The sequence below is a fragment of the Oncorhynchus masou genome, chromosome 17 (assembly GCF_036934945.1).
Source record: "Oncorhynchus masou masou isolate Uvic2021 chromosome 17, UVic_Omas_1.1, whole genome shotgun sequence".
Classification (NCBI taxonomy): Eukaryota; Metazoa; Chordata; class Actinopteri; order Salmoniformes; family Salmonidae; genus Oncorhynchus; species Oncorhynchus masou.
This window is the reverse complement of record NC_088228.1, coordinates 18,443,530-18,468,057: the sequence shown is the minus strand read 5'-3', so window position 1 is coordinate 18,468,057 and position 24,528 is coordinate 18,443,530. Positions and strand designations below refer to the sequence as shown.

General features: G+C 46.2%; 1 protein-coding gene across 1 annotated transcript in view; it reads left to right on the top strand.

Annotated features, from left to right (window-relative positions):
* LOC135558641 (neuropilin-1a-like) overlaps positions 1 to 24,196 on the top strand; it is an 81,361-nt gene extending 57,165 nt beyond the window's left edge. Inside the window, exons 9-18 of the mRNA XM_064992600.1 lie at positions 251 to 485; positions 638 to 734; positions 2,586 to 2,730; positions 7,608 to 7,778; positions 10,799 to 10,846; positions 13,150 to 13,296; positions 13,484 to 13,812; positions 14,449 to 14,542; positions 19,789 to 19,842; positions 20,126 to 24,196. Coding sequence (XP_064848672.1) covers positions 251 to 485; positions 638 to 734; positions 2,586 to 2,730; positions 7,608 to 7,778; positions 10,799 to 10,846; positions 13,150 to 13,296; positions 13,484 to 13,812; positions 14,449 to 14,542; positions 19,789 to 19,842; positions 20,126 to 20,415 — 1,610 coding nt within the window. The 3' untranslated portion in view covers positions 20,416 to 24,196. The remainder of the gene's footprint in view (positions 1 to 250; positions 486 to 637; positions 735 to 2,585; positions 2,731 to 7,607; positions 7,779 to 10,798; positions 10,847 to 13,149; positions 13,297 to 13,483; positions 13,813 to 14,448; positions 14,543 to 19,788; positions 19,843 to 20,125) is intronic.
* The last annotated feature ends 332 nt before the right edge of the window (positions 24,197 to 24,528 follow it).

The following is a 24,528-nucleotide window of genomic DNA, read 5'->3' as shown; positions in this document are numbered from 1 at the left end:
TGTGTGTGTGTGTGTGTGTGTGTGTGTGTGTGTGTGTGTGTTTGTTTTACTGTGCAAGGCCCAGGTGATTAAGAGGTTAGAATGACACATGACTGGGAACTAGGGGGAGTTGATCTCCACAGGGAAAGCTGTTACATACTGTCTCACTCAGACGCAGGATGTGTCTGAAATGGTATCCTATTACCTTATAGAGCCCATGAGGACACAGCAGCTTCACCCTGCCCCCTCTCTCTCGCTCTCTATTTCACAGACTACCCTTGCTCCGGCATGCTGGGGATGGTCTCTGGTCAAATCTCAGACGCCCAGATCAGCGCGTCATCGCACGCAGAGCGCGGCTGGGTACCAGAGAACGCCAGGTTGCTGACAGGGAGGTCGGGCTGGACCCAGCAACAGACCAGACATCCCTTCCGGAACGAGTGGCTGCAGGTGGACCTGGGCCAGGACAAGCTGGTCAGCGGCCTGCTCATCCAAGGAGGACGCCACAGGTAGGTAATATGGAGGTTAGATAGGCGGGTCAGCAACCGGAGGGTTTGAGCCAGTGTATGTTTGTGTCTTTCGCAGAGGTTGGGATCTTGGCAGAAGATTAACTTCAGTGGCCTGTAGAATGGATTAATGAAGTATTCTTCTTCTTCTACAGAGACAAGAATGTGTTTATGAAGAAGTTCAAGGTGGGCTACAGCAACAATGGCTCTGACTTTACTATGGTGAAGGAAGACAACAGCTCTAGGCCTAAGGTAAGGGAAGCAACCTGGGAATTCATGTTTGGTATTGTCACAAACGTTGTTGTAAGACTCGGACCAAAATAAAGCGTGGGTTGGTTTCGTCATCTTTATTTAACGTGATCCGGCAAAAAAACAATAAAGAAGAAAGTAACGAACGTGAAGCTCCGCAGTGCTCAAGGCAACTATACACAAACAAGATCCCACAACAAACAGGTGGGAAAAAGCTGCCTAAATATGATTGGGAACCATACCAAGCCAACCTAGAAATAAAGAAACTAGAATGCCCACCCTAGTCACACCCCGACCTAACCAAAGGTCAAGGTGTGACAGGTATCCTGTGCATTCATCTCCTCTCTTTTCAACAGAGACCCACAGATCAGTAGAAAGTAGGGCTGTCAGAGTTGACTGTTCAGTGCACACATTTTTTTTCATGACGATTAAACACATTGTCTGAAAGCGTTCAAAATACATTGAAAACATCCACAATACATAATATATACAGCTAAAAACAAAAAACAACAATGCGCTGTCTAAACAAGTTGACATTGAGGTTAAAGGAAGTGTGCTTTATCTATTTACCTGATTCTGCTAACTGTTACTTTGGGAAAAATCAAGATCTCAATATTCTTGTAATTGCTTTTGAATGAAAAATCTTGAATTACAGCTTAAAATCCTGTGATTAACTCGCTAATTTAGAAAAATATTTTGAATAGAGTGCAACATATCCTATTGGTAAAGTCAAGGATGAAATGTGTTTGTGTGCAAACCACCAGCACCTAGCTATTCAAAACATCCAGCAGTACTCTCTGTACTCCCTGTCACCTTCATAAGACAGTCTGACTTGAATTATCTGTCCTAAAGTGCACCATATTCCCTATGTAGTACACACCCTTGTCAACAGTAATATACTTACTACATAGGGAATAGGGTGCAATCTGGGTTGCGGCGTTAGATATCCCCCTGTCCTTTTTCCTGTCTTTTTAAAAAGCTCATTTACAGCCTCCAGTCTTCAAAGATGAACAAACAGTAAGTCCATTTCTGTGGCTTCAGCTATACATCCAGGTTGCATCCCAAATGGCACCCTATTCCCTATAAAGTGCACCACTTTTGACCGGGGCTCTGGTCACAATTAGTGCACTATATAGGTAATAGTGAGCCATTTGGGAGGCAGACAAAGTGTTTTTCAAACTGCCACTTCAGGCTTCACTTAGATTGGAAACATAAGAACCTACCCAGCAAACCAAAATTGGTTCTGTGGAGATTCCCAGAACATTTGTTAAGTCACGGCAAATGTTCTCATAATACAAAAACTGTCCAGCTGTGATGATGATTCTACAATGTTTCTTTTAGGGTGCAAAACACATTCACGAGATGTTACAAGAATGTTCCCAGAACAGATTTAATCTGTTCTTTAAAGGTTATCTGTGTAGCGTATGGCACCATGGTGGTAGCAGGACTGGTGTCCCGGACATCTGCTACCTGCACACAGCAAGGGCTAACTATTTTCACATGTCCTCTCACTTAAAATACTATATTAAGGATAATAATATATTAATAATATATTAAGGATATAATATTAGTTTCATAACCCTGCTAGATCCTAGATGTCATCCTCCCAAAGGTTTTGTTTTGATAGAAAGTAATGTCAGCTCCAGTGTGTGGAACTGACATTACCCTTCTTGTAATGTTTTGCCCCAAATAGCCCCCTATTCCCTTTATAGTGCACTACTTTTGCCCAGGGCCCACAGGGTTACTGTGCAGAGCTGGCATAGTGGGGATGGAGAACGGGTTTCTGTCTCGTAGTGTACGGTCTGGAAATGGTTTGGTATTCAACGCTGTTCTGTTCTCCTGGCTCTCTTCCAGATCTTCATTGGGAACCAGAACCATGACACCCCAGAGCTGCGTACGCTGGGCCCTCTGCTGACTCGCTTCCTCAGGGTCTACCCAGAGAGAGCCACCCCCGAGGGCCTGGGGCTCAGACTGGAGCTGCTGGGCTGTGAGATCCAGGGTGAGTTAGCACAAACATCTCAGCACACACACACGATCACAGACGAATAGAAAGACAGACAAACATGTGCACACACACGCATGCACATTAATTGTCATGGCAACTGTTTTACTTAACAACGACAGCCACAGAGTCGACTAAACGCACAAACAGATCTAGGACCAGGCTAGGGTTATTTCAGTATTCAGTTATTTTCAGTATTAAAAGACCCCTCTGACAGGGTCTAGATTTAGACATCAACCATAGTGACCACACACAGATGGAATCCCAGATAGGTTTCACTTACCTACTCCTAACTACAGACCCGAGACCTGCGTTAGTGGCAAGACTTGGGCATTTAGCCTTTGCTGCATGCTTGATGACAGTCGTATACTGTACCCTGCCTGTCAGTCAGTGTGGGAAGTGTAATGAGTGTGTTATGTGCATGTGTTATGTGGGAGGGTTAGGACATAAAAGACATGAAAGGCTGACGCGTGCCAGAGCAGGCTGCCCTGACTGGGCTGGAGGGGGAGGGGGGATGGACCAGTCACAGTGGGTGGGTGAGGGAGGGGAGGTGGACCAGTCATAGTGGGTGGGTGAGGGAGGGGGTGGACCAGTCACAGTGGGTGGGTGAGGGAGGGAGTGGACCAGTCACAGTGGGTGGGTGAGGGAGGGGGTGGACCAGTCACAGTGGGTGGGTGGGTGAGGGAGGGGAAGTGGACCAGTCATAGTGGGAGGGTGAGGGAGGGGAGGTGGACCAGTCACAGTGGGAGGGTGAGGGAGGGGGGGTGGACCAGTCACAGTGGGTGGGTGGGTGAGGGAAGGGAAGTGGACCAGTCATAGTGGGAGGGTGAGGGAGGGGAGGTGGACCAGTCATAGTGGGAGGGTGAGGGAGGGGAAGTGGACCAGTCATAGTGGGAGGGTGAGGGAGGAGAGGTGGACCAGTCATAGTGGGAGGGTGAGGGAGGGGAAGTGGACCAGTCATAGTGGGAGGGTGAGGGAGGGGAGGTGGACCAGTCATAGTGGGAGGGTGAGGGAGGGGAAGTGGACTAGTCATAGTGGGAGGGTGAGGGAGGAGAGGTGGACCAGTCATAGTGGGAGGGTGAGGGAGGGGAAGTGGACCAGTCATAGTGGGAGGGTGAGGGAGGGGAGGTGGACCAGTCATAGTGGGTGGGTGAGGGAGGGGAGGTGGACCAGTCACAGTGGGTGGGTGAGGAAGGGGAGGTGGACCAGTCACAGTGGGAGGGTGAGGGAGGGGAGGTGGACCAGTCACAGTGGGTGGGTGAGGGAGGGGAAGTGGACCAGTCATAGTGGGAGGGTGGATGAGGGGAAGTGGACCAGTCATAGTGGGAGGGTGGATGAGGGAGGGGAGGTGGACCAGTCATAGTGGGAGGGTGAGGGGGGGAGGTGGACCAGTCAGGGAGGGAGGGAGGGAGGGAGGGAGGGAGGGAGGGAGGGAGGGAGGGAGGGAGGGAGGGAGGGGAGGTAGACCAGTCATAGTGGGAGGGTGGATGAGGGAGGGGGAGGTGGACCAGTCATGGAGGGAGGGGAGGTGGACCAGTCATAGTGGGATGGTGGATGAGGGAGGGGAGGTGGACCAGTCATAGTGGGAGGGTGAGGGAGGGGAGGTGGACCAGTCATGGAGGGAGGGAGGGAGGGGGAGGTGGACCCGTCATTGTGGGAGGGTGGGTGAGGGGAGGTGGACCAGTCATAGTGGGAGGGAGGGGAGGTGGACCAGTCATAGTGGGAGGGTGGGTGAGGGAGGGAGGGGTGGTGGACCAGACATAGTGGGAGGGTGAGGGAGGGGAGGTGGACCAGTCATAGTGGGAGGGTGAGGGAGGAGAGGTGGACCAGTCATAGAGGGAGGGAGGGAGGGAGGGAGGGAGGGAGGGAGGGAGGGAGGGAGGGAGGGAGGGAGGGAGGGAGGGAGGGAGGGAGGGAGGGGGACCCGTCATTGTGGGAGGGTGGGTGAGGGAGGGGAGGTAGACCAGTCATAGTGGGAGGGTGAGGGAGGGGAGGTAGACCAGTCATAGTGGGAGGGAGGGGAGGTGTACCAGTCACAGTGGGAGGGTGGGTGAGGGAGGGGAGGTGGACCAGTCATAGTGGGAAGGTGGGTGAGGGAGGGGAGGTGGACCAGTCATAGTGGGAGGGTGAGGGAGGGGAGGTGTACCAGTCATAGTAGGAGGGAGGGGAGGTGGACCAGTCATAGTGGGAAGGTGGGTGAGGGAGGGGAGGTAGACCAGTCATAGTGGGAGGGTGAGGCAGGGGAGGTAGACCAGTCATAGTGGGAGGGAGGGGAGGTGGACCAGTCATAGTGGGTGGGTGAGGGAGGGGAGGTGGACCAGTCACAGTGGGAAGGTGGGTGAGGGAGGGGAGGTAGACCAGTCAGAGGTTGGAGGGTGAGGGAGGGGAGGTGTACCAGTCATAGTAGGAGGGAGGGGAGGTGGACCAGTCATAGTGGGTGGGTGAGGGAGGGGAGGTGGACCAGTCACAGTGGGAAGGTGGGTGAGGGAGGGGAGGTAGACCAGTCATAGTGGGAGGGTGGGGAGGTAGACCTGTCATAGTGGGAGGGTGGGTGAGGGAGGGGAGGGTGAGGGAGGGGGTGTACCAGTCATAGTGGGAGGGGGGTGAAGGGGGGGAGGTCGACCAGTCATAGTGGGAGGGTGGGTGAGGGAGGGGAGGTGGACCAGTCATAGTGGGAGGGTGGGTGAGGGGAGGTGGACCAGTCATAGTGGGAGGGTGAGAGAGGGGAGGTGGACCAGTCATAGTGGGTGGGTGACTGAGGGTTGGGGATATCTGTGTCTGGTATGGGGTATCTGGTTACCCTCGTAGGGAGGAGGATAAGAATCAGACGGTGGAGTTGGGGAGAGGTGGTGGAATGGGTGGCAGGTAGCGTAGTAGTTAAGAGCATTGGGATAGTAACCGAAAGGTTTCTCATTGAAATCTGTGAGCCGACTAGGTGAAAAACCTGTTGACGTGCCCTTGAGCAAGGCAGCTAACCATAATTGCTCCGGTAAGTCACTCTGGATAACATCGTCTGATAAATGTAAAAAAAAAATGAAAGTAGAAGAAGAGTGTGGCTGGCTGCTTACACGCTCCAACTTCTTTGATCTATCCCAAATCAATACAATCTCCACATCAAAGAGCATCTGCATGTACACACTTACTAGGGAGCGGGCACACACACACACTCACAAGGGCGCATTGGAAAATTGACTATGAGCAATCTACTCCAATTAATTTCCCAAATCACCTTCACACCTTTATTTCAAACCCTCTGTTCCACCATTCTCTGCCTGCATCGGACTAGGGTTTATCTGTAATGATTGTGCTACCAGTAGCTACCAGCCTCTCTCCATAGTCTCATGTTACTGAATCATTTCCTATCTCCACCCAGACCATGTGGCCTGGAAGCCTGCTTGGTGTCACCATGTCAGGCACATTGCCATCTAAAACCCCTTATCCCCTAATCCAATCACAGAAGGTTGATCTGTAGACTGTCTGCTTGCTTCAGCAGAGGTATCATTTCCCTGAAGGATTCTTATCCTGTCTCACCCAATTTCAATTCAATTTCATATTCAAGGGGCTTTATTGGCATGGGAAACATGTGTTTACATTGCCAAAGCAAGTGAAATAGATAAAACAAAAGTTTAAACAATAAAAAATAAACAGTAAATATTACCCTCACCAAAGTTCAAAAAGAATAAAGACATTTCAAATGTCCCGTTATTTATTTATAAATAAACATAAATATAGGTTGTTTTTATAATGGTGTTTGTTATTCACGCATTGCCCAAATCTTGCTGCGTGTGGTATTTTAGTTGATCAAAATTTGATTTGTTTTCAAATTCTATGTGTCTATAATATGGTCATACATTTGGCAGGAGGTTAGGAAGTGCAGCTCAGTTTCCACTTCATTTTGTGGGCAGTGTGCACATAGCCTGTCTTTTCTTGAGAGCCATGTCTGCCTACGGTGGCCTTTCTCAATAGCAAGGCTATGCTCACTGAGTCTGTACATTGTCAAAGATTTCCTTAATTGTGGGTCAGTCACATTGGTCACGTATTCTGCCACTGTATACTCTCTGTTTAGGGACAAATAGCATGTTAGTTTGTTCTGTTATTTTTTGTAAATTATTTCCAGTTTTTCAAGTAATTATATTTTTGTTTTCTCATGATTTGGTTGGGTCTAATTGTGTTGCTGTCCTGGGACTCTGCGGGGTGTGTTTGTGAACAGAGCCCCAGGACCAGCTTGCTTAGAGGACTCTTCTCCAGGTTCATCTCTATGTAGGTGATGGCTTTGTTATGGAAGGTTTGGGAATCGCTTCCTTTCAGGTGGTTGAAGAATTTAACGTCTCTTTTCTGGATTTTGATCATTAGCAGGTATTGACCAATTCTGCTCTGCATGCATTATTTTCTGTTTTACATTGTACACCGAGGATATTTTTGCAGAATTCTGCATGCAGAATCTCAATTTGGTGTTTGTCCAATATTGTGAATTCTTGGTTGGTGAGCGGACCCCAGACCTCACAACCATAAAGGGCAATGGGTTCTATGACTGAAGTATTTTTAGCCAGATCCTAATTGGGATGTCAAATTTTATGTTCCTTTTGATACCATAAAAGGCCCTTCTTGCCTTGTCTCTCAGATCGTTCACAGCTTTGTGGAAGTTACCTGTGGTGCTGATCTTTAGGCCGAGGTATATATAGTTTTTTGTGTGCTCTAGGGCAACGGTGTCTAGATATAATTTTTTGGAACACCATTATTTTTGTCTTCCTGAGATTTACTGTCAGGGCCCAAGTCTGACATAATCTATGCAGAAGATATAGGTGCTGCTGTAGGCCCTCCTTGGTTGGGGACCAACTCACTCTCTCTCTCTCTTTATCTCTCTCTACCTCCAGAGCCCACAACTCTCCCACCGACCACGGCTGTAGCCACCATGTTTGCTGTAACCACGTTCGCTGCCACCACAACTGCATCTGTGACCATGCCCACCCTGACGTCAGAGTGTGACGACCAGGAGGCCAGCTGTCACAGTGGAACAGGAGGAGGGGAGGACTATGACACAACAGGTGGTGACCACCACCCTCCTATTCTCTTTCTCTCTCTCACTCTCTCACTCTCTCACTCTCTCACTCACAACCCCCCATTCAATTCAAAGGGCTTTATTGGCATGGGAAACATATGTTTACATTGCCAAAGCAAGTGAAGTAGATAATAAACTAACGTGAAATTAACAGTAAACATTACACTCACAGAAGTTCCAAAAGAATAAAGACATTTTAAATGGTATTATGTATATCCTCTACTGCTGAAGTTGGACGTTTACATATTTAAACTCAGTTTTTCACAATTCCTGACATTTAATCCTAGTAAAAATTCCCTGTCTTAGGTCAGTTAGGATCACCACTTTATTTTAAGAATGTGAAATGTCAGAATAATAGTAGAGAGAATGTTTTATTTCAGCTGTAATTTCTTTCATCACATTCCCAGTGGGTCAGAAGTTTGGGGCTGCGTTTGAGAGCAATGTCCTTTAGGGTCTGAGCGAAGGTGGACACTGCTGCCTTGTATAGGTGGGCCTGGTCATAAAGGCTGTTCAAGTCCCTGGTGGAGTGGTGGGCCAGGTAAACATTTGATTTTGAGGCACAGTCACGGGAAATACTTGCGTTTACCCTCTGTATGGTAGCAGGATGGGCAAAGTAGAAGAAGCTTTTTCAATCACTCCCTTGAGTACTGTGGCCACCCTTTCCTGCTGTGCTCTCAGGTGGTTTGTGCCTGTGTGTATTAATATATGGCTGGGTGACCCTAGTTGGTCCTCAGACAGAAGGTCTAGGGCGCGCTGGGTGAACCTAGTTGGTCCTCAGACAGAAGGTCTAGGGCACGCTGGGTGAACCTAGTTGGTCCTCAGACAGAAGGTCTTGGGCGTGCTGGGTGAACCTAGTTGGTTCTCAGACAGAAGGTCTAAGGTGCGCTGGGTGAACCTAGTTGGTCCTCAGACAGAAGGTCTAGGGCACGCTGGGTGAACCTAGTTGGTCCTCAGACAGAAGGTCTGGGGCGCGCTGGGTGAACCTAGTTGGTCATCAGACAGAAGTTCTAGGGCACGCTGGGTGACCCTAATTGGTCCTCAGACAGAAGGTCTAGGGGAAGCTGGGTGAACCTAGTTGGTCCTCAGACAGAAGGTCTAGGGCGCGCTGGGTGAACCTAGTTGGTCCTCAGACAGAAGGTCTTGGGCGCGCTGGGTGAACCTAGTTGGTCATCAGACAGAAGGTCTAGGGCACGCTGGGTGACCCTAATTGGTCCTCAGACAGAAGGTCTAGGGGAAGCTGGGTGAACCTAGTTGGTCCTCAGACAGAAGGTCTAGGGCGCGCTGGGTGAACCTAGTTGGTCCTCAGACAGAAGGTCTAGGGCGCGCTGGGTGTTTGGACACCAGAGTTTAGACACTCCTTTTTTTCCACTTGTATATATTTTTTGTTTGAGTCCATCAGGAGAACAATCTGTGTCTTGTGTATGTCCTCAGTGGGTGTGGGGGGGTGTCAGGAGGGCTGACAGGGGGAGGGGTGCTCAGAGAGGGTGAGATCCCCTGAGCTTGGAGTTCTTCATTTGTCTGTCTCGCTGGGTTGTTGACGTGGTCAGGGTCTGGGGTGGACTGTTCTGCTGTGGTGTCGAGACTTTTGTCGGGAGCTGAGGTGGGCTGTTCTGCTGGCTTCTCTGCGGGGGTGACCACCTCGCTAATGGGTTGTCTGTCACACGCCATTCCCCTTATCCTCTCCTCCAGCAGTCTGATCCTCTCCTCTAGTGCTCTGTTCTCCTGCTCCTGCTCTTCTCCTGTTGAAGTTGTCTCACTATAGTCCAGAGTGCAGATATGTCTCTCTCCACCTCCAGCTCTCCAGGTCTAGTTAAGGGGGTGTTGTTGTGCTGGACTGTTGTCTGGGTTTGTGCTGACTGGGGTGTAATCACCTGCTGTTCTAGCTCCACCTGCCTTACCTCCAGCTGGGTGAATTTCTCCCTCATTTCAAAGAGGGCGTAGTACTCTGTGCTGGGAGGTTGACTTTCTGCATGGGGTTGCTCGTCTGTGGGGTTATGATATGAAGAGGTCTGGTCTGACCCTCTTGGGTTGGGGGTATCTTTCTCAAGGGAGAGCTTCTCCTGCTGAGCTATTTCTTAGATTAGGTGAAAGTCCATCTGAAACCGTTTGCGGTTGCCCTGTACCATTACTGTTCCAGACTTATAGAGGTTTATATTAGCTGACTCCGAGTCCTCGTTGTCTCGTATCCTGAGTTTCCACCCATCGGTAACACCCCCCCCCCTCTTAACAGAGGGGTACTGTGTTAATATAGCACTGCACCATGCCAGGGGATGGTCTGTGTGGAAGATAAGGTTGCTTATGTTCCCATTTTTATAATAGTCAGCAAAAATTGCCTCTTGATTTTGCATAAAGAGGTTAATTTTGTACTATTTTCTTGTCTTATTATTCTTTACATTCAAAGGGTACTGTATTCTAATTACCTCTGAACAGCAGGAGGGTTGCTTCTAAGGCCTCTCCATTTGGTTGGGGCTCTCCTGCCATTGTTGGGCTCAAGGGCTTTGAAACCTCTCGCTTCACACATCAGTGATAATTGAAGTTGTATCTCTTTGTCCTAGCAAGCTTTGTAGCATTAGCATTCAGTCCTTATAAAGTGAAATATATCATTGTAATGTATTTTTCTTCTTGGCTTTTGAAAGTAAAAAATAGCTTCAGACTAAGCATTACTCACTCAGTTCCAGGTTGGATGGTGTTTTCAGGTTTCTGTTTGTTTGACAGAGCATTTTCTGTATGGGAATAATAATCCTTGGTGTAGGAAGCATTCCAGGTAATTCCGTCCAAAATCAGGTTGTAGGTTTAGAGTTTTGATTTGGAATATGTCCCTGCCAAAAAAAATCTAAGTTTGTCTAACTCTAAATGTAACTATTTTTTAAAACATGCTGAACAATGTGGGAGCTCATCTGCTCATGACCTCTCTCTCTCCATCCCTCCTTCTCTGCTAACAACCTCTATCTATCTTCAGGATCTATTTTGTTTGCATCCCTGACTGTGCCCGTCTGTGTCTGACAGGTGGCACCACATTGGCAGACCCAACCCTGGAGGAAGAGCTTGTGCCAGGTGAGAACGCCCCTAAAGTACCGCCTCATTCACTTCATCCATCCATCCATCTCTCTCTCTCTGTGCTTTGGCCCACTCCTCTATTGTTTGTTAGCATGTTGGGTATGACATAGACCAACAGTGGAGTTGGCTAAAGGACAAACAGATCTGGCAACCAGGCACAAAAGAGAAGGAACATTTCCGTTACTGTTCTACATTAGTCTACTTTCAGCAGGTGGCTCACAAATCAAATTTGATTTGAAATTCCCTTTATAACTGTTGACCAGCAACCAGTCTTTGTGTTTGAGATGGAAAAAAACTTAACTACAGAAACAGGAATATTGGGTTTCAATGAACTGAGTAAAGGGGTCATATGTCAACAACCAGAGGGCAAAACAACAGTTACTTATTATCTGACTGCTACAGCAACGTCTAAACAAAAACTCTTTGTATTCATAGCAGTAGCATTCATTTGGATGCGTTGGTTAATCACCACCGTGTAATGTTTTGCCCCAAATAGCCCCCTATTCCCTTTATAGTGCACTACTTTTGCCCAGGGCCCACATGGTTACTGTGCAGAGCTGGCATAGTGGGGATGGAGAACGGGTTTCTATCTCGTAGTGTACGGTCTGGAAATGGTTTGGGTCTTCAACGCTGTTCTGTTCTGATGGCACTCTGCCTTCCCTCTGGAAGGTCCCTTCACTCTTCCTTCCCTCTGGAAGGTCCCTTCACTCTTCCTTCCCTCTGGAAGGTCCCTTCACTCTTCCTTCCCTCTGGAAGGTCCCTTCACTCTTCCTTCCCTCTGGAAGGTCCCTTCACTCTTCCTTCCCTCTGGAAGGTCCCCTCACTCTTCCTTCCCTCTGGAAGGTCCCTTCACTCTTCCTTCTCTCTGGAAGGTCCCTTCACTCTTCCTTCCCTCTGGAAGGTCCCTTCTCTCTTCCTTCCCTCTGGAAGGTCCCTTCACTCTTCCTTCGCTCTGGAAGGTCCCTTCACTCTTCCTTCCCTCTGGAAGGTCCCTTCACTCTTCCTTCCCTCTGGAAGGTCCCTTCACTCTTCCTTCTCTCTGGAAGGTCCCCTCACTCTTCCTTCCCTCTGGAAGGTCCCTTCACTCTTCCTTCTCTCTGGAAGGTCCCTTCACTCTTCCTTCTCTCTGGAAGGTCCCTTCACTCTTCCTTCCCTCTGGAAGGTCTCTTCACTCTTCCTTCTCTCTGGAAGGTCCCTTCACTCTTCCTTCCCTCTGGAAGGTCCCTTCACTCTTCCTTCCCTCTGGAAGGTCCCTTCACTCTTCCTTCCCTCTGGAAGGTCCCTTCACTCTTCCTTCCCTCTGGAAGGTCCCCTCACTCTTCCTTCCCTCTGGAAGGTCCCTTCACTCTTCCTTCCCTCTGGAAGGTCCCTTCACTCTTCCTTCTCTCTGGAAGGTCCCTTCACTCTTCCTTCTCTCTGGAAGGTCTCTTCACTCTTCCTTCTCTCTGGAAGGTCTCTTCACTCTTCCTTCCCTCTGGAAGGTCCCTTCACTCTTCCTTCCCTCTGGAAGGTCCCCTCACTCTTCCTTCCCTCTGGAAGGTTCCTTCACTCTTCCTTCCCTCTGGAAGGTCCCTTCACTCTTCCTTCCCTCTGGAAGGTTCCTTCACTCTTCCTTCCCTCTGGAAGGTCTCTTCACTCTTCCTTCCCTCTGGAAGGTCCCTTCACTCTTCCTTCTCTCTGGAAGGTCCCTTCACTCTTCCTTCCCTCTGGAAGGTCCCTTCACTCTTCCTTCTCTCTGGAAGGTCCCTTCACTCTTCCTTCCCTCTGGAAGGTCCCTTCACTCTTCCTTCCCTCTGGAAGGTTCCTTCACTCTTCCTTCCCTCTGGAAGGTCCCTTCACTCTTCCTTCCCTCTGGAAGGTCTCTTCACTCTTCCTTCCCTCTGGAAGGTCCCTTCACTCTTCCTTCTCTCTGGAAGGTCCCTTCACTCTTCCTTCCCTCTGGAAGGTTCCTTCACTCTTCCTTCCCTCTGGAAGGTCCCTTCACTCTTCCTTCTCTCTGGAAGGTCCCTTCATTCTGTGAATCTTTCTTTAGTCAAAAATGAAATACTGTATCTAAGTTTGAGTGACTTCAAGAGACTGTAAGGAAACTAGAAATTGTAATTTTTCTTAAGAAAAATTGTGGGCTTGCCTCAGCAGTGTGAAAGTATTTTCATGGTAGTGGTAGTTTAAATTGTTATTAGGAAATTAGAAATGACATGTTTTCACTTCCTTACCTCACCCTCTTTTCACATTGTGTAGAATAGTTACACTTAGCCAAAGGAAACGAGCGTGGTTACTTACAAGGTTGACCTCTTTTCCAGAGTACCTGTGGTTTGCTTGTGACTTTGGCTGGGCGGGAAACCCGTCGTTCTGTGGCTGGACACTGGAGAAGGATACTGGTGCTGAGTGGATGATTCAGACCAGTGGGGCCCCCACCGTCCACAGAGGGCCCAACATGGACCACACAGGTGGGTGGGAGGAGAAGAGAACAGAGTACACACACACACACACAAACACACACACACACACACACACACACACACACACACACACACACACACACACACACTGTAGTAAATAAGGACTAACACAATGAACATGGACTCAGAAAATACTTCACTTGTCTCTTAGCTTGTCTCTTACTGCCCTCTACAGGAGTTCCAGGGAACTTCATCTACATGCAGCTGGCTGCTGAGACCGAAATGGAAGAGGAGGAGGACGAGCAGGAGGAGGACGAGGAGGATGAGGTGGAGGAGAGGGTGGCACGCCTAGCCAGCCTGCCTGTCACCGCCCCAGACACCAACCTGTGTGTGTCCTTCTGGTACCACATTTTCGGGGAGCACGCTGGCACCCTGCACATCAAACAGAGGAGACAGACAGAGGAGGGGCGGGCGGAGGCACTACTCTGGACCGTCAGTGGACACCAGGGCAGCAGATGGAGGGAGGGACGGCTGTTGGTGCCCCACTCCAGCACACCCTATGAGGTAAAGCACTAGGCTAGGTTACGAGTCTCTTCGAAATACAGGATGTAAGATCTTAATTTGAGCCAGTTTGCTCCAGCAGGAACAAAATCCTGCAGCAACAGGAAAAGTGAATTATTATGGGTAATATAATTAATAAAAATTTTGATAAAAAAAGGAAAACGCTGCACAATGCTGTTCATGCTCCCAGGTGATTTTATTTACACAACGTTTTGACCCTTAGGTCTTCATCAGGCATCCAAGTTAATTAATGGACATTTTCTGGGGGGTTGAAACACTTTTTCATATGGTAAAATCAAGTCTGAAATTTTAAAGTGGAAAGTACAAACTTCAGAAGCCTTTTTAAACCTCAAATACACTAAAAGTTTTAAATGTCCTACATTGCAGGAAATGTCTCCTGCAACAGGGTGATCAAATTAAGATCTAACATCGGTTACAAGCTTCTTAGACCTAGGTTATGAGCCTCTTAGACCTAGGTTACGTTCCAAATGCCACCCTATTCCCTATAAACAGTAGTGTGCTACTTTTGACAAGAGCAGTATGGTCACTGGTCAAAAGTAATGCACTATATGGGCCCTAGTCAAAAGTAACACACTATGTAGCAGTATTTCACCTGTGTGTTTGTGTTGTTGTTCCTAGGTGGTGATTGAGGGAGTGGGAGACAGGAGCACAGGACACATCGCGCTGGACAATATAAAGATCCTGGATGGACTCACACCAGAGGAGTGTAAGGGTAAGTGTCACTGCTAGTGTTGAATATTTTACTGGTATTATGCAAATGTTCAATCCTGAGAATAAATAACTTTTTTCCCGGGTAACACAGTATTTCCCGCTAAAACCGGAAGTGCCATCCAAAAGAATATAAATAGGCCTATGTCTGGATTTGATTAGAGCTTTGATTTTTTTTAAATCAAGCCTGATGCTACCTGAGCCTGATGAGCCATACATTAAAGACATTTAATGAGACCAAGTCCAAAAAAGCCAATAGAGCAATTTTCAATAGGCAGTGCCTTCGGAAAGTATTCAGACCCCTTGACTTTTTCCACATTTTGTTACGTTACAGCCTTATTCTAAATTGATTCAATATAATAAAATACCTCAGCAATCTAGACACAATACCCCATAATGACAAAGCAAAAACAGGTTTAGACATTTTTGTAAATTGATATACAAAAAAAAGTATACCAGTTAAATTTAAGGACATTTTGTTACGTTACAGCCGTAATAATAAAATATTACACACGATACCCCATAAGGACAAAGCGAAAACGGGTTTTTATACATTTTTGCAAAGTTATTTATAAAAAAACAAACAGAAATACCTTATTTACAGATGCGAAATTCTGCACAGGTGCATCCTGTTGCCATTGATCATCCACCTGTGGTAAATTCAATTGATTGGACATGATTTGGAAAGGCACACACCTGTCTATATAAATTCCCACAGTTGACAGTGCATGTCAGAGCAAAACCCAAGCCATGAGGTCGAAAGAATTGTCCATAGAGCTGCGAGACAGCATTGTGTCGAGGCACAGATCTGGGGAAGGCTACCAAAAAATGTCTGCAGCATTGAAGGTCCCCAAGAACAGGGTGGCCTCCATCATTCTTAAATGGAAGAAGTTTGTAACCACCAAGACTCTTCCCAGAGCTGGCCACCCGGACAAACTGAGCAAGGGAGGTGACCAAGAACCCGTTGGTCACTCTGACAGAGCTCTAGAGTTCCTCTGTGGACATGGGATAACCTTCCAGAAAGACAGCCATCTCTGCAGCACTCAGGCCAATCGGGCCTTAATGGTAGAGTGGCCAGACGGAAGCCACGCCTCAGTAAAAGGCACATGACAGCCCGCTTGGAATTTGCCAAAAGGCGCCTAAAGACTCTCAGACCATGAGCAACAAGATTTTCTGATCTGATGAAACTAAGATGGAACTCTTTGGCCTGAATGCCAAGAGTCACATCTGGAGGAAACCTGGCACCATCCCTACAGTGACGCATGGTGGTGGCAGCATCATGTTGTGGCGATGTTTTCGAGTGGCAGGGACTGGGAGACTAGTCAGGATCGAGGCAAAGTTGAACGGCGCCAAATACAGAGAGATCCTTGATGAAAACCTGCTCCAGAGCGCTCAGGTCCTCAGACTGGGGGTAAGGTTCACCTTCCAATGGGACATTGACACTAAGCACACAGCCAAAACAATGCAGGAGTGGCTTCGGGACAAGTCTCTGAATGTCCTTGAGTGGCCCAGCCAGAGCTCGGACTTGATACCGATCGAACATCTGTAGAGAGACCTGAAAATAGCTGTGCAGCAACGCTCTCCGTCCAACCTGACAGTGCTTGAGAGGATCTGCAGAGAAGAATGGGAGAAACTCCAAAAAATACAGGAGTGCCAAGCTTTTAGTGTCATACACATAAAGAATCAATGCTGTAATCTGAATCCGGCTGTTCTTAATTATACTAAATACTACATTTTTTGACAAAGCAGAGGTGCATTTTCAATGTGTTACAGCACCCTCAGCACCCCTACTTCCCGTGGTTATGCTTGAGTCCATCTTCAGATAGTCTATTGGTATAACAAGTGCAAAAAATGTTTATGTCCAGCAAGCTATTCTAGTCTAGCTTTTCCTGCATGGGACACCAAGAGCAAAGGAGCATTTTTTAATAAGAGAGGCCAGCGGAGCACAGGTGCATGCGTATTGCACAAGTGACAAAGGTTATAAATTAGAAACGTATTGTTATTATTAACCCATCATTAATTAGCTAAATATAAGGCTAATACTGCATTGAAAAAAGGTAGGCTAGGACATCTACAGTGGGGAGAACAAGTATTTGATACACTGCTGATTTTGCAGGTTTTCCTAATTACAAAGCATGTAGAGGTCTGTAATTTTTATCATAGGTACACTTCAACTGTGAGAGACAGAATCTAAAACAATAATCCAGAAAATCACATTGTATGATTTTTAAGTACTTAATTTGCATTTTCCTTGCTCGCACACACTCTTTCAGTTCTGCCCACACATTTTCTATGGAATTGAGGTCAGGGCTTTGTGATGGCCACGCCAATACCTTGTTTTTTTTGTCCTTAAGCCATTTTGCCACAACTTTGGAAGTATGCTTGGGGTCATTGTCCATTTGGAAGACCCATTTGCGACCAAGCTTTAACTTCCTGACTGATGTCTTGAGATATATCCATATATCTATATATCTATATATCCACATAATTTTCTTTCCTCATGAAACCATCTATTTCGTGAAGTGTACCAGTCCCTCCTGCAGCAATGCACCCCCACAACATGATGCTGCCACCCCCGTGCTTCTTGGTTGGGATGATGTTCTTCGGCATGCAAGTCTTTCCCTTTTTCCTCCAAACATAACGATGGTCATTATGGCCAAACAGTTCTATTTTTTGTTTCATCAGACCAGAGGACATTTCTCCAAAAAGTACAATATTTGTCCCCATGTGCAGTAGTCTGGCTTTTTAAATGTGGTTTTGGAGCAGTGGCTTCTTCCTTGCTGAGCGGCCTTTCGAGTTATGTCAATATAGGACTCTTTTTACTGTGGATATACAGTGCCTTACGAAAGTATTCGGCCCCCTTGAACTTTGCGACCTTTTGCCACATTTCAGGCTTCAAACATAAAGATATAAAATTTTGCACGCCCAATTTTTCAGTTTTTGATTTGTTAAAAAAGTTTGAAATATCCAATAAATGTCGTTCCACTTCATGATTGTGCCCCACTTGTTGTTGATTCTTCACAAAAAAATACAGTTTTATATCTTCATGTTTGAAGCCTGAAATGTGGCAAAAGGTCGCAAAGTTCAAGTGGGCCGAATACTTTCACAAGGCACTGAAGACACTTTTGTACTGGTTTCCTCCAGCATCTTCACAAGGTCCTTTGCTGTTGTTCTGGGATTGATTTGCACTTTTCGCACCAAAGTACGTTCATCTCTAGGAGACAGAACGCATCTCCTTCCTGTGCAGTGTGACGGCTGCGTGGTCCCATAGTGTTTATACTTGCGTACTATTGTTTGTACAGATGAACGTGGTACCTTCAGGCATTTGGAAATTGTTTTGCCTTGAAATACATCCACAGGTACACCTCCAATTGACTTTTCCAAGCTGTTTAAAGGCACAGTCAACATAGTGTATGTAAACTTCTGACTCACTGGAATTGTGATACAGTGAATTATAAGTGAAATAATCTGTCTGTAAACATTATTGTTGGAAAAATTACTTCTGTCAAGACATTTGTGGAATGGTTGAAAAACAAGTTTTAATGACTCCAACCTAAGTGTATGTAAACGTCTGACTTCAACTGTATAGCTCTTGGTTCATTAAAGTCCATCGAGAATAATAGTACCTCCTCCCAGCTGCCCACTACGCTGAGGCTAGGAAACACTGTCACCACTGATAAATCTACAATAATCAAGAATTTCAATAAGCATTTTTCTACAGTTGGGCGTGCTTTCCACCTGGCTACCCCTACCCAGGCCAACAGCTCTGCAACCCCCGCAGCAACTTGCTCAAGCCCCCTGCTTCTCCTTCACCCAACGTCAGATAGCTGATGTTCTGGAAGATCTGCAAAATCTGGACCCCTACAAAAAAGCTGGGCTAGATAATCTGGACCCTGTCTTTCTATCCGCCCCAATTGTTGCAACCCATATTACTAGCCTGTTCAACCTCTCTTTCGTATCGTCTGAGATTCCTAAAGATTGGAAAGCTGCCGTGGTCATCCCCCTCTTCAAAGGGGGAGACACTCTAGACCCAAACTGTTACAGACCTATATCTATCCTGCCCTGCCTTTCTTAAGTCTTCGAAATCCAAGTTAACAAACAGATCACCGACCATTTCGAATCCCACCGTACCTTCTCCGCTATGCAATCTGGTTTCACAGCTGGTCATGGGTGCACCTCAGCCACACTCAAGGTCCTAAACGATATCATAACCACCATCGATAAAAGACAGTACTGTGCAGCAGTCTTCATCGACCTGGCCAAGTCTTTCGACTCTATCAATCACCGCATTCTTATCGGCAGACTCAACAGCCTTGGTTACTCAAATGACTGCCTTGCCTGGTTCACCAAATACTTCTCAGATAGACTTCAGTGTGTCAAATCGGAGGGCCTGTTGTCCGGACCTCTGGCAGTCTCTATGGGGGTGCCACAGGGTTCAATTCTTGGGCAGACTCTTTTCTCTGTATATATCAATGATGTCGCTCTTGATCACTGAGTGAGCAGCCCTAACTTATGAAACCCCACATCACACATTTTAGAAGCTAAAATCACATTTCATCCCGTCACAAATAATTTCATATTCAAACATTTAAATTGAACAACAATTCCATGTGAATACGATAACTCTGATGTGTAGACTTTCCCTATGTCATCTTATCATTGATGAGAATGTCTCAGATGACAACCGAACTGACATCATATTCATTAAGTACCACTGCATATGTTTAATTGTTCGGATTACCAGAATATAGTTCATTTCCCCCCACCTACTGATGTTCCCAGAATCTCTATGTTAACCAAGTTTTTTTTGAATGTAACCTCAGTAGGTTAGTGTTGTGAGATGGGCTGTCTGCCCCCGCCCTGAGCATTGATAATTCATCATGCAGAGGCCATAGAGAAGCCAGATTTAAACATTGCATATAATTTAACAGTTCCATTTCACGCCATGCTGTATATAAATAATACATTTAAATAATTTATTATAATTGACCGGATTCACGCAGCTATTTATCCCGCGAAAAGGGAGTGGTTTTGGGCTGTAAATCCCGGTAAATGGGTTCCCACCCATCAACCCTGGTCACTGCCCACCTTGACTCTGCTAAGGTTCAAACCCTATTGGAAGGGAACAGGCAGGAAATGTGAAATCCTTCAACCAGGACTTCTGGACATCTTTGGGAAGGTAACCAGAATGGTAGTTTGTTACAATACTGATCCTGCTTATGATGTAGAACAACTTTGTTTCTCCTCCAGATCCAGATGTACCAGAGGCTCCTACGTCCCCGCCAACAGAGATCTGCATATACCGTGAGTGCAGTACCTCACTGCTCATTGAGCTTGTAATATTTAAATAAAAATCTCTAACATTCTAAATTCGAGCTCAAGCTAGGCCATATACTGTATGTATCCAACTGTCAAAGTGTTTTAAAAGGATCTTCCATCCTTAACAACTAACGTGAAGAGGGAAAAGAAAGATTAAAACCCATGCCAGCACTGGCATACAGTACGTGTGCTTTGAAGGCAGCAGTAGTAACTGCTTGTCTAGACCACCCCAGGCTACTAAAGGTGCTTTTTTCCATCTCTATTTCAGCAATGGACCCCTACTACCCAGAGGAAGTGGAGAATAGCGAGCTGGGTGGCCCAGGCAACATGCTGAAAACCCTGGACCCCATTCTCATCACCATCATCGCTATGAGCGCTCTGGGGGTTTTCCTGGGAGCTATCTGTGGTGTCGTCCTCTACTGTGCCTGCTCGCACGGCCACATGTCCGACAGCAGGAACTTGTCGGCTCTGGAGAACTATAACTTTGAGCTCGTGGACGGCGTCAAGCTAAAGAAGGACAGCAAGCTGAATGCACAGAACAGCTACTCAGAGGCGTGAGCGTCATCCTCTGAGGGAAGAGAACACAAGCAGCCTCATGGCTGGAGGAACTAGACCACCGGACGGAGGGTTGTGAGTTGTGACTCAAGTGTTGTCCTATTCCTTATATAGTGCACTATGTAGGGGATAGGGTGGCATTTGGGATGCAGCTGGCTATAGTGATGGTGGGAGGTTGTGACTGAGCCATGCTATTCTCAGGAGCTGCAGTGAAAGGAACCTACCCGTAGTGGGCACTGTGTATAAATAAAACGTGTACAGCAAAAATAGTTTTGTTTTTTGTTTGTTTTGCGACGTGCTTTGTTTTTCTGTAATCAGATGCTGGTGATGAGACCAATTGAGATGGAAATATTTATCATGTTTTTGTTATTTTTCTTTTGGAAGGATAGGATATTTTATTTTTCATCAGAGGTCATTATTATTCACAGAAAGAGCATAGAAACGTATATTCACTATCTTGACACGTGGCTCTTCGGCTGGCCATGTTATCAGTTTGTATGTCTGCATCGATTTGTGCATCTTGTTTGTGTGTGTGTGTGCGTGCATGTACGCATGGATGTGCGTGCGTGAGCAAGTGTATGTGCATGCATGTGTGTATGCATCCAGAGGGTGCTTGCCCTGGCCCTAGACCTGTGTCTAGTTCCACAGTGCCTTTTTGAAAGTTTCTGTTGCCTTTTCTCCACGGATTCTGTTCTGATCATAGCAGTACGTTAGGCATCGGCTGGTAGAGTCTGATTCTGATCATAGCAGTACGTTAGGCATCAGCTGGTAGAGTCTGATTCTGATCATAGCAGTACGTTAGGCATCAGCTGGTAGAGTCTGATTCTGATCATAGCAGTACGTTAGGCATCGGCTGGTAGAGTCTGATTCTGATCAAGGCAGTATGTTAGGCATCAGCTGGTAGTCTGATTCTGATCATAGCAGTACGTTAGGCATCAGCTGGTAGAGTCTGATTCTGATCATAGCAGTACGTTAGGCATCGGCTGGTAGAGTCTGATTCTGATCATAGCAGTACGTTAGGCATCAGCTGGTAGAGTCTGATTCTGGTCCTACCAGTACGTTAGGCATCAGCTGGTAGAGTCTGATTCTGATGATAGCAGTACGTTAGGCATCGGCTGGTAGAGTCTGATTCTGATCATAGCAGTACGTTAGGCATCAGCTGGTAGAGTCTGATTCTGGTCCTACCAGTACGTTAGGCATCAGCTGGTAGAGTCTGATTCTGGTCCTACCAGTACGTTAGGCATCAGCTGGTAGAGTCTGTGTTTTGGTCCTACCAGTACGTTAGGCATCAGCTGGTAGAGTCTGATTCTGTTTTGGTCCTACCAGTACGTAGGCATCAGCTGGTAGTTTGATTCTGTTTTGGTCCTACCAGTACGTAGGCATCGGCTTGCAATCTGATTCTGTTTTGGTCCTACCAGTACGTAGGCATCGGCTTGCAATCTGATTCTGTTTTGGTCCTACCAGTACGTAGGCATCGGCTTGCAATCTGATTCTGTTTTGGTCCTACCAGTACGTAGGCATCAGCTGGTAGTCTGATTCTGTTCTGATCATGGCAGTACGTTAGGTATTGGCTGGTAGTCTGATTCTTTTCTGATCATGGCAGTACGTTAGGTATTGGCTGGTTGTCTAATTCTGTTCTGATCATGGCAGTACGTTAGGTATTGGCTGGTTGTCTAATTCTGTTCTGATCATGGCAGTACATTAGGTATTGGCTGGTAGTCTGATTTTGTGCTGATTTTAGAGTCTTATTCTGTTCTGATCATAGCTGTACGTTAGGCATCGACATATAGAGTCTGATTCTGATGATAGCATTATGTTAGGCATCGGCTGGTAGAGTCTGATTCTGATGATAGCAGTATGTTAGGCATCGGCTGGTAGAGTCTGATTCTGATCATAGCAGTATGTTAGGCATTGGCTGGTGGAATCTGATTCTGTTCTGATCATAGCAGTACGTTAGGCATCGGCTGGTAGAGTCTGATTCTGATCATAGCAGTACGTTAGGCATTGGCTGGTGGAATCTGATTCTGTTCTGATCATAGCAGTACGTTAGGCATCGGCTGGTAGAGTCTGATTCTGATCATAGCAGTACGTTAGGCATCGGCTGGTAGAGTCTGATTCTGATCATAGCAGTACGTTAGGCATCAGCTGGTAGAGTCTAATTCTGATCATAGCAGTACGTTAGGTTGGTAGAGCAGGGTCAGATTGGGAGGATTCCATGCCATCCCTCCATAGCACATGACACATCCAACTTATTGTACATAGGTTTTAATATATTTGAGCGCCTTTATAAAAAGAGACAAAATGCTGCAGTATCCTTTCTTTGTGGTTTATGTATCATAGGCGATGTTATCTGGCTGTCATCATGTATGTAACAAGCATTTTGTGTTGTTATGTTCCATTGGTGCTCTCCCAATGCTGCCTGGGAAATGAGGGTTATTATAGCCAATGGTTATGGCCTTTTGAGAGATGTTCAGATTCAGCCATGATCATCAGTATTGAGCCTTATTAATAGGGGCAACAATTGGCTACAAAGGCCTAACAAGGAGAGAGTGAAGAAGTGTCCAAAATGACACCCTATTCCCTACAGAGTGCACTACTTTTTACCAGAGCCCTATGGGCTATATGAAAGCAGTGTACTATATATGGAATATGGTGGTATTTGAGACGTAGTCAGACAACAGAATGGGTGGCTGAAGCATCTCTACGAAGAAAATGCTTTGACAATACCTGGGACATTATGGGCCAGGTTCTCAGACATAGATTCAGAATCTCCTTGAGAATGATTTCAAGTCCTGGACTAGGCTTAACCTATGTCTGGGAAACCGGCCCTACATGTCTGTGGTAGAATGATGGCCCTTGATGGAATGAAAGAGACCCGTGTGACATCATGCTGTTTTTATGTACTGTAGCCTACATCCCCTTTGTTTGCCTTTTTGTCTGTATTGAATGTTAATGTGAAGAGTTCAGACAAAACAAAGCACTGTATGAAATGGCGAAGACATAGGTCCAAGGTTTAATCAATGGATGTGATGTAGCTTATTCCTTCCGACGGGGTCTATGAGCTTCTATGTTAAGATTCTTTCATGTTTTCTTCATGCGGTGAGTCATTCTATTTCTATGGTTCCACCACTTGTAAAGGCATAATGTTTTGGTGTTGTCTTCGTCAACAGGACAGGATGCTGCAGCACTAGATGTGAAAACAATGTTGCACTGATATATTTAAAAGATCTTTGTGTTGTTTATGATATTCACTTGTGAAAAAAGAGAAAGAAAGCAAAAGAAGGATAAGACAGTGTTACAGATAACTCTTTTATATGGTTTCAGATGATATAGTTCTGAAATGTACAATTATGGAGATGTTTTTCATTATTGAAAAAGCTATACATGTCTCTTTACTTACGTAATGTTTAACTTGGTATGTTATATCACCTTGTGTTTTTTGTACTGTCACAAATGTCTGTGCCATTTTTTTTCTACAAAACGTTTGATTTTCAATACTGCTTCTGTAATTTGCAGTCCCAGATAAAAAGAAGAAGAAAGACGTAAGCAGTTGAGGCCTTAATGACTCAAGTAATGTTTCTTTACTTGGACTCCGTCCCAAATGTCCCTATTCCCTATATAGTGCACCCATAGGGCTCTGGTCAAAAGTAGTGCACGATGTAGGGAATAGGGTGCCATTTGACTCCCTGGTCAGCTTCAAGACCCATCTGTCTATGTTGTTTCTGACTCTAATCAATGACTACTACATTCCAAAGAATTGGATCAAATAAAAGTTTGAATAAGATTAACTATTTCAAGTTGTTTTGGTTCAGAAAGTGATAATTGTGTAGTTGCCCCCATCATATACCCAAAGTTGTACCCTTTTAATGTGTCCTTTGTCATATCCACATTGAACACTGGAGGGCGGTGTTGTATAGAATGCTGCACGTGACGGGCCACTCCAAATCAATAGCAACAAATCAAGTAATCTAGTGCATTGTCAGTGTGTTACAGTTTCTCACACATACAGTTATTGGGGGTATTACGTGATTAAATACAGTGAATTACCAGCACAGCTCAGTTCCTGTAAAGTATAGTTGTTTACGGGTAGAGATACTGTACCAATGTGTGAAGAAG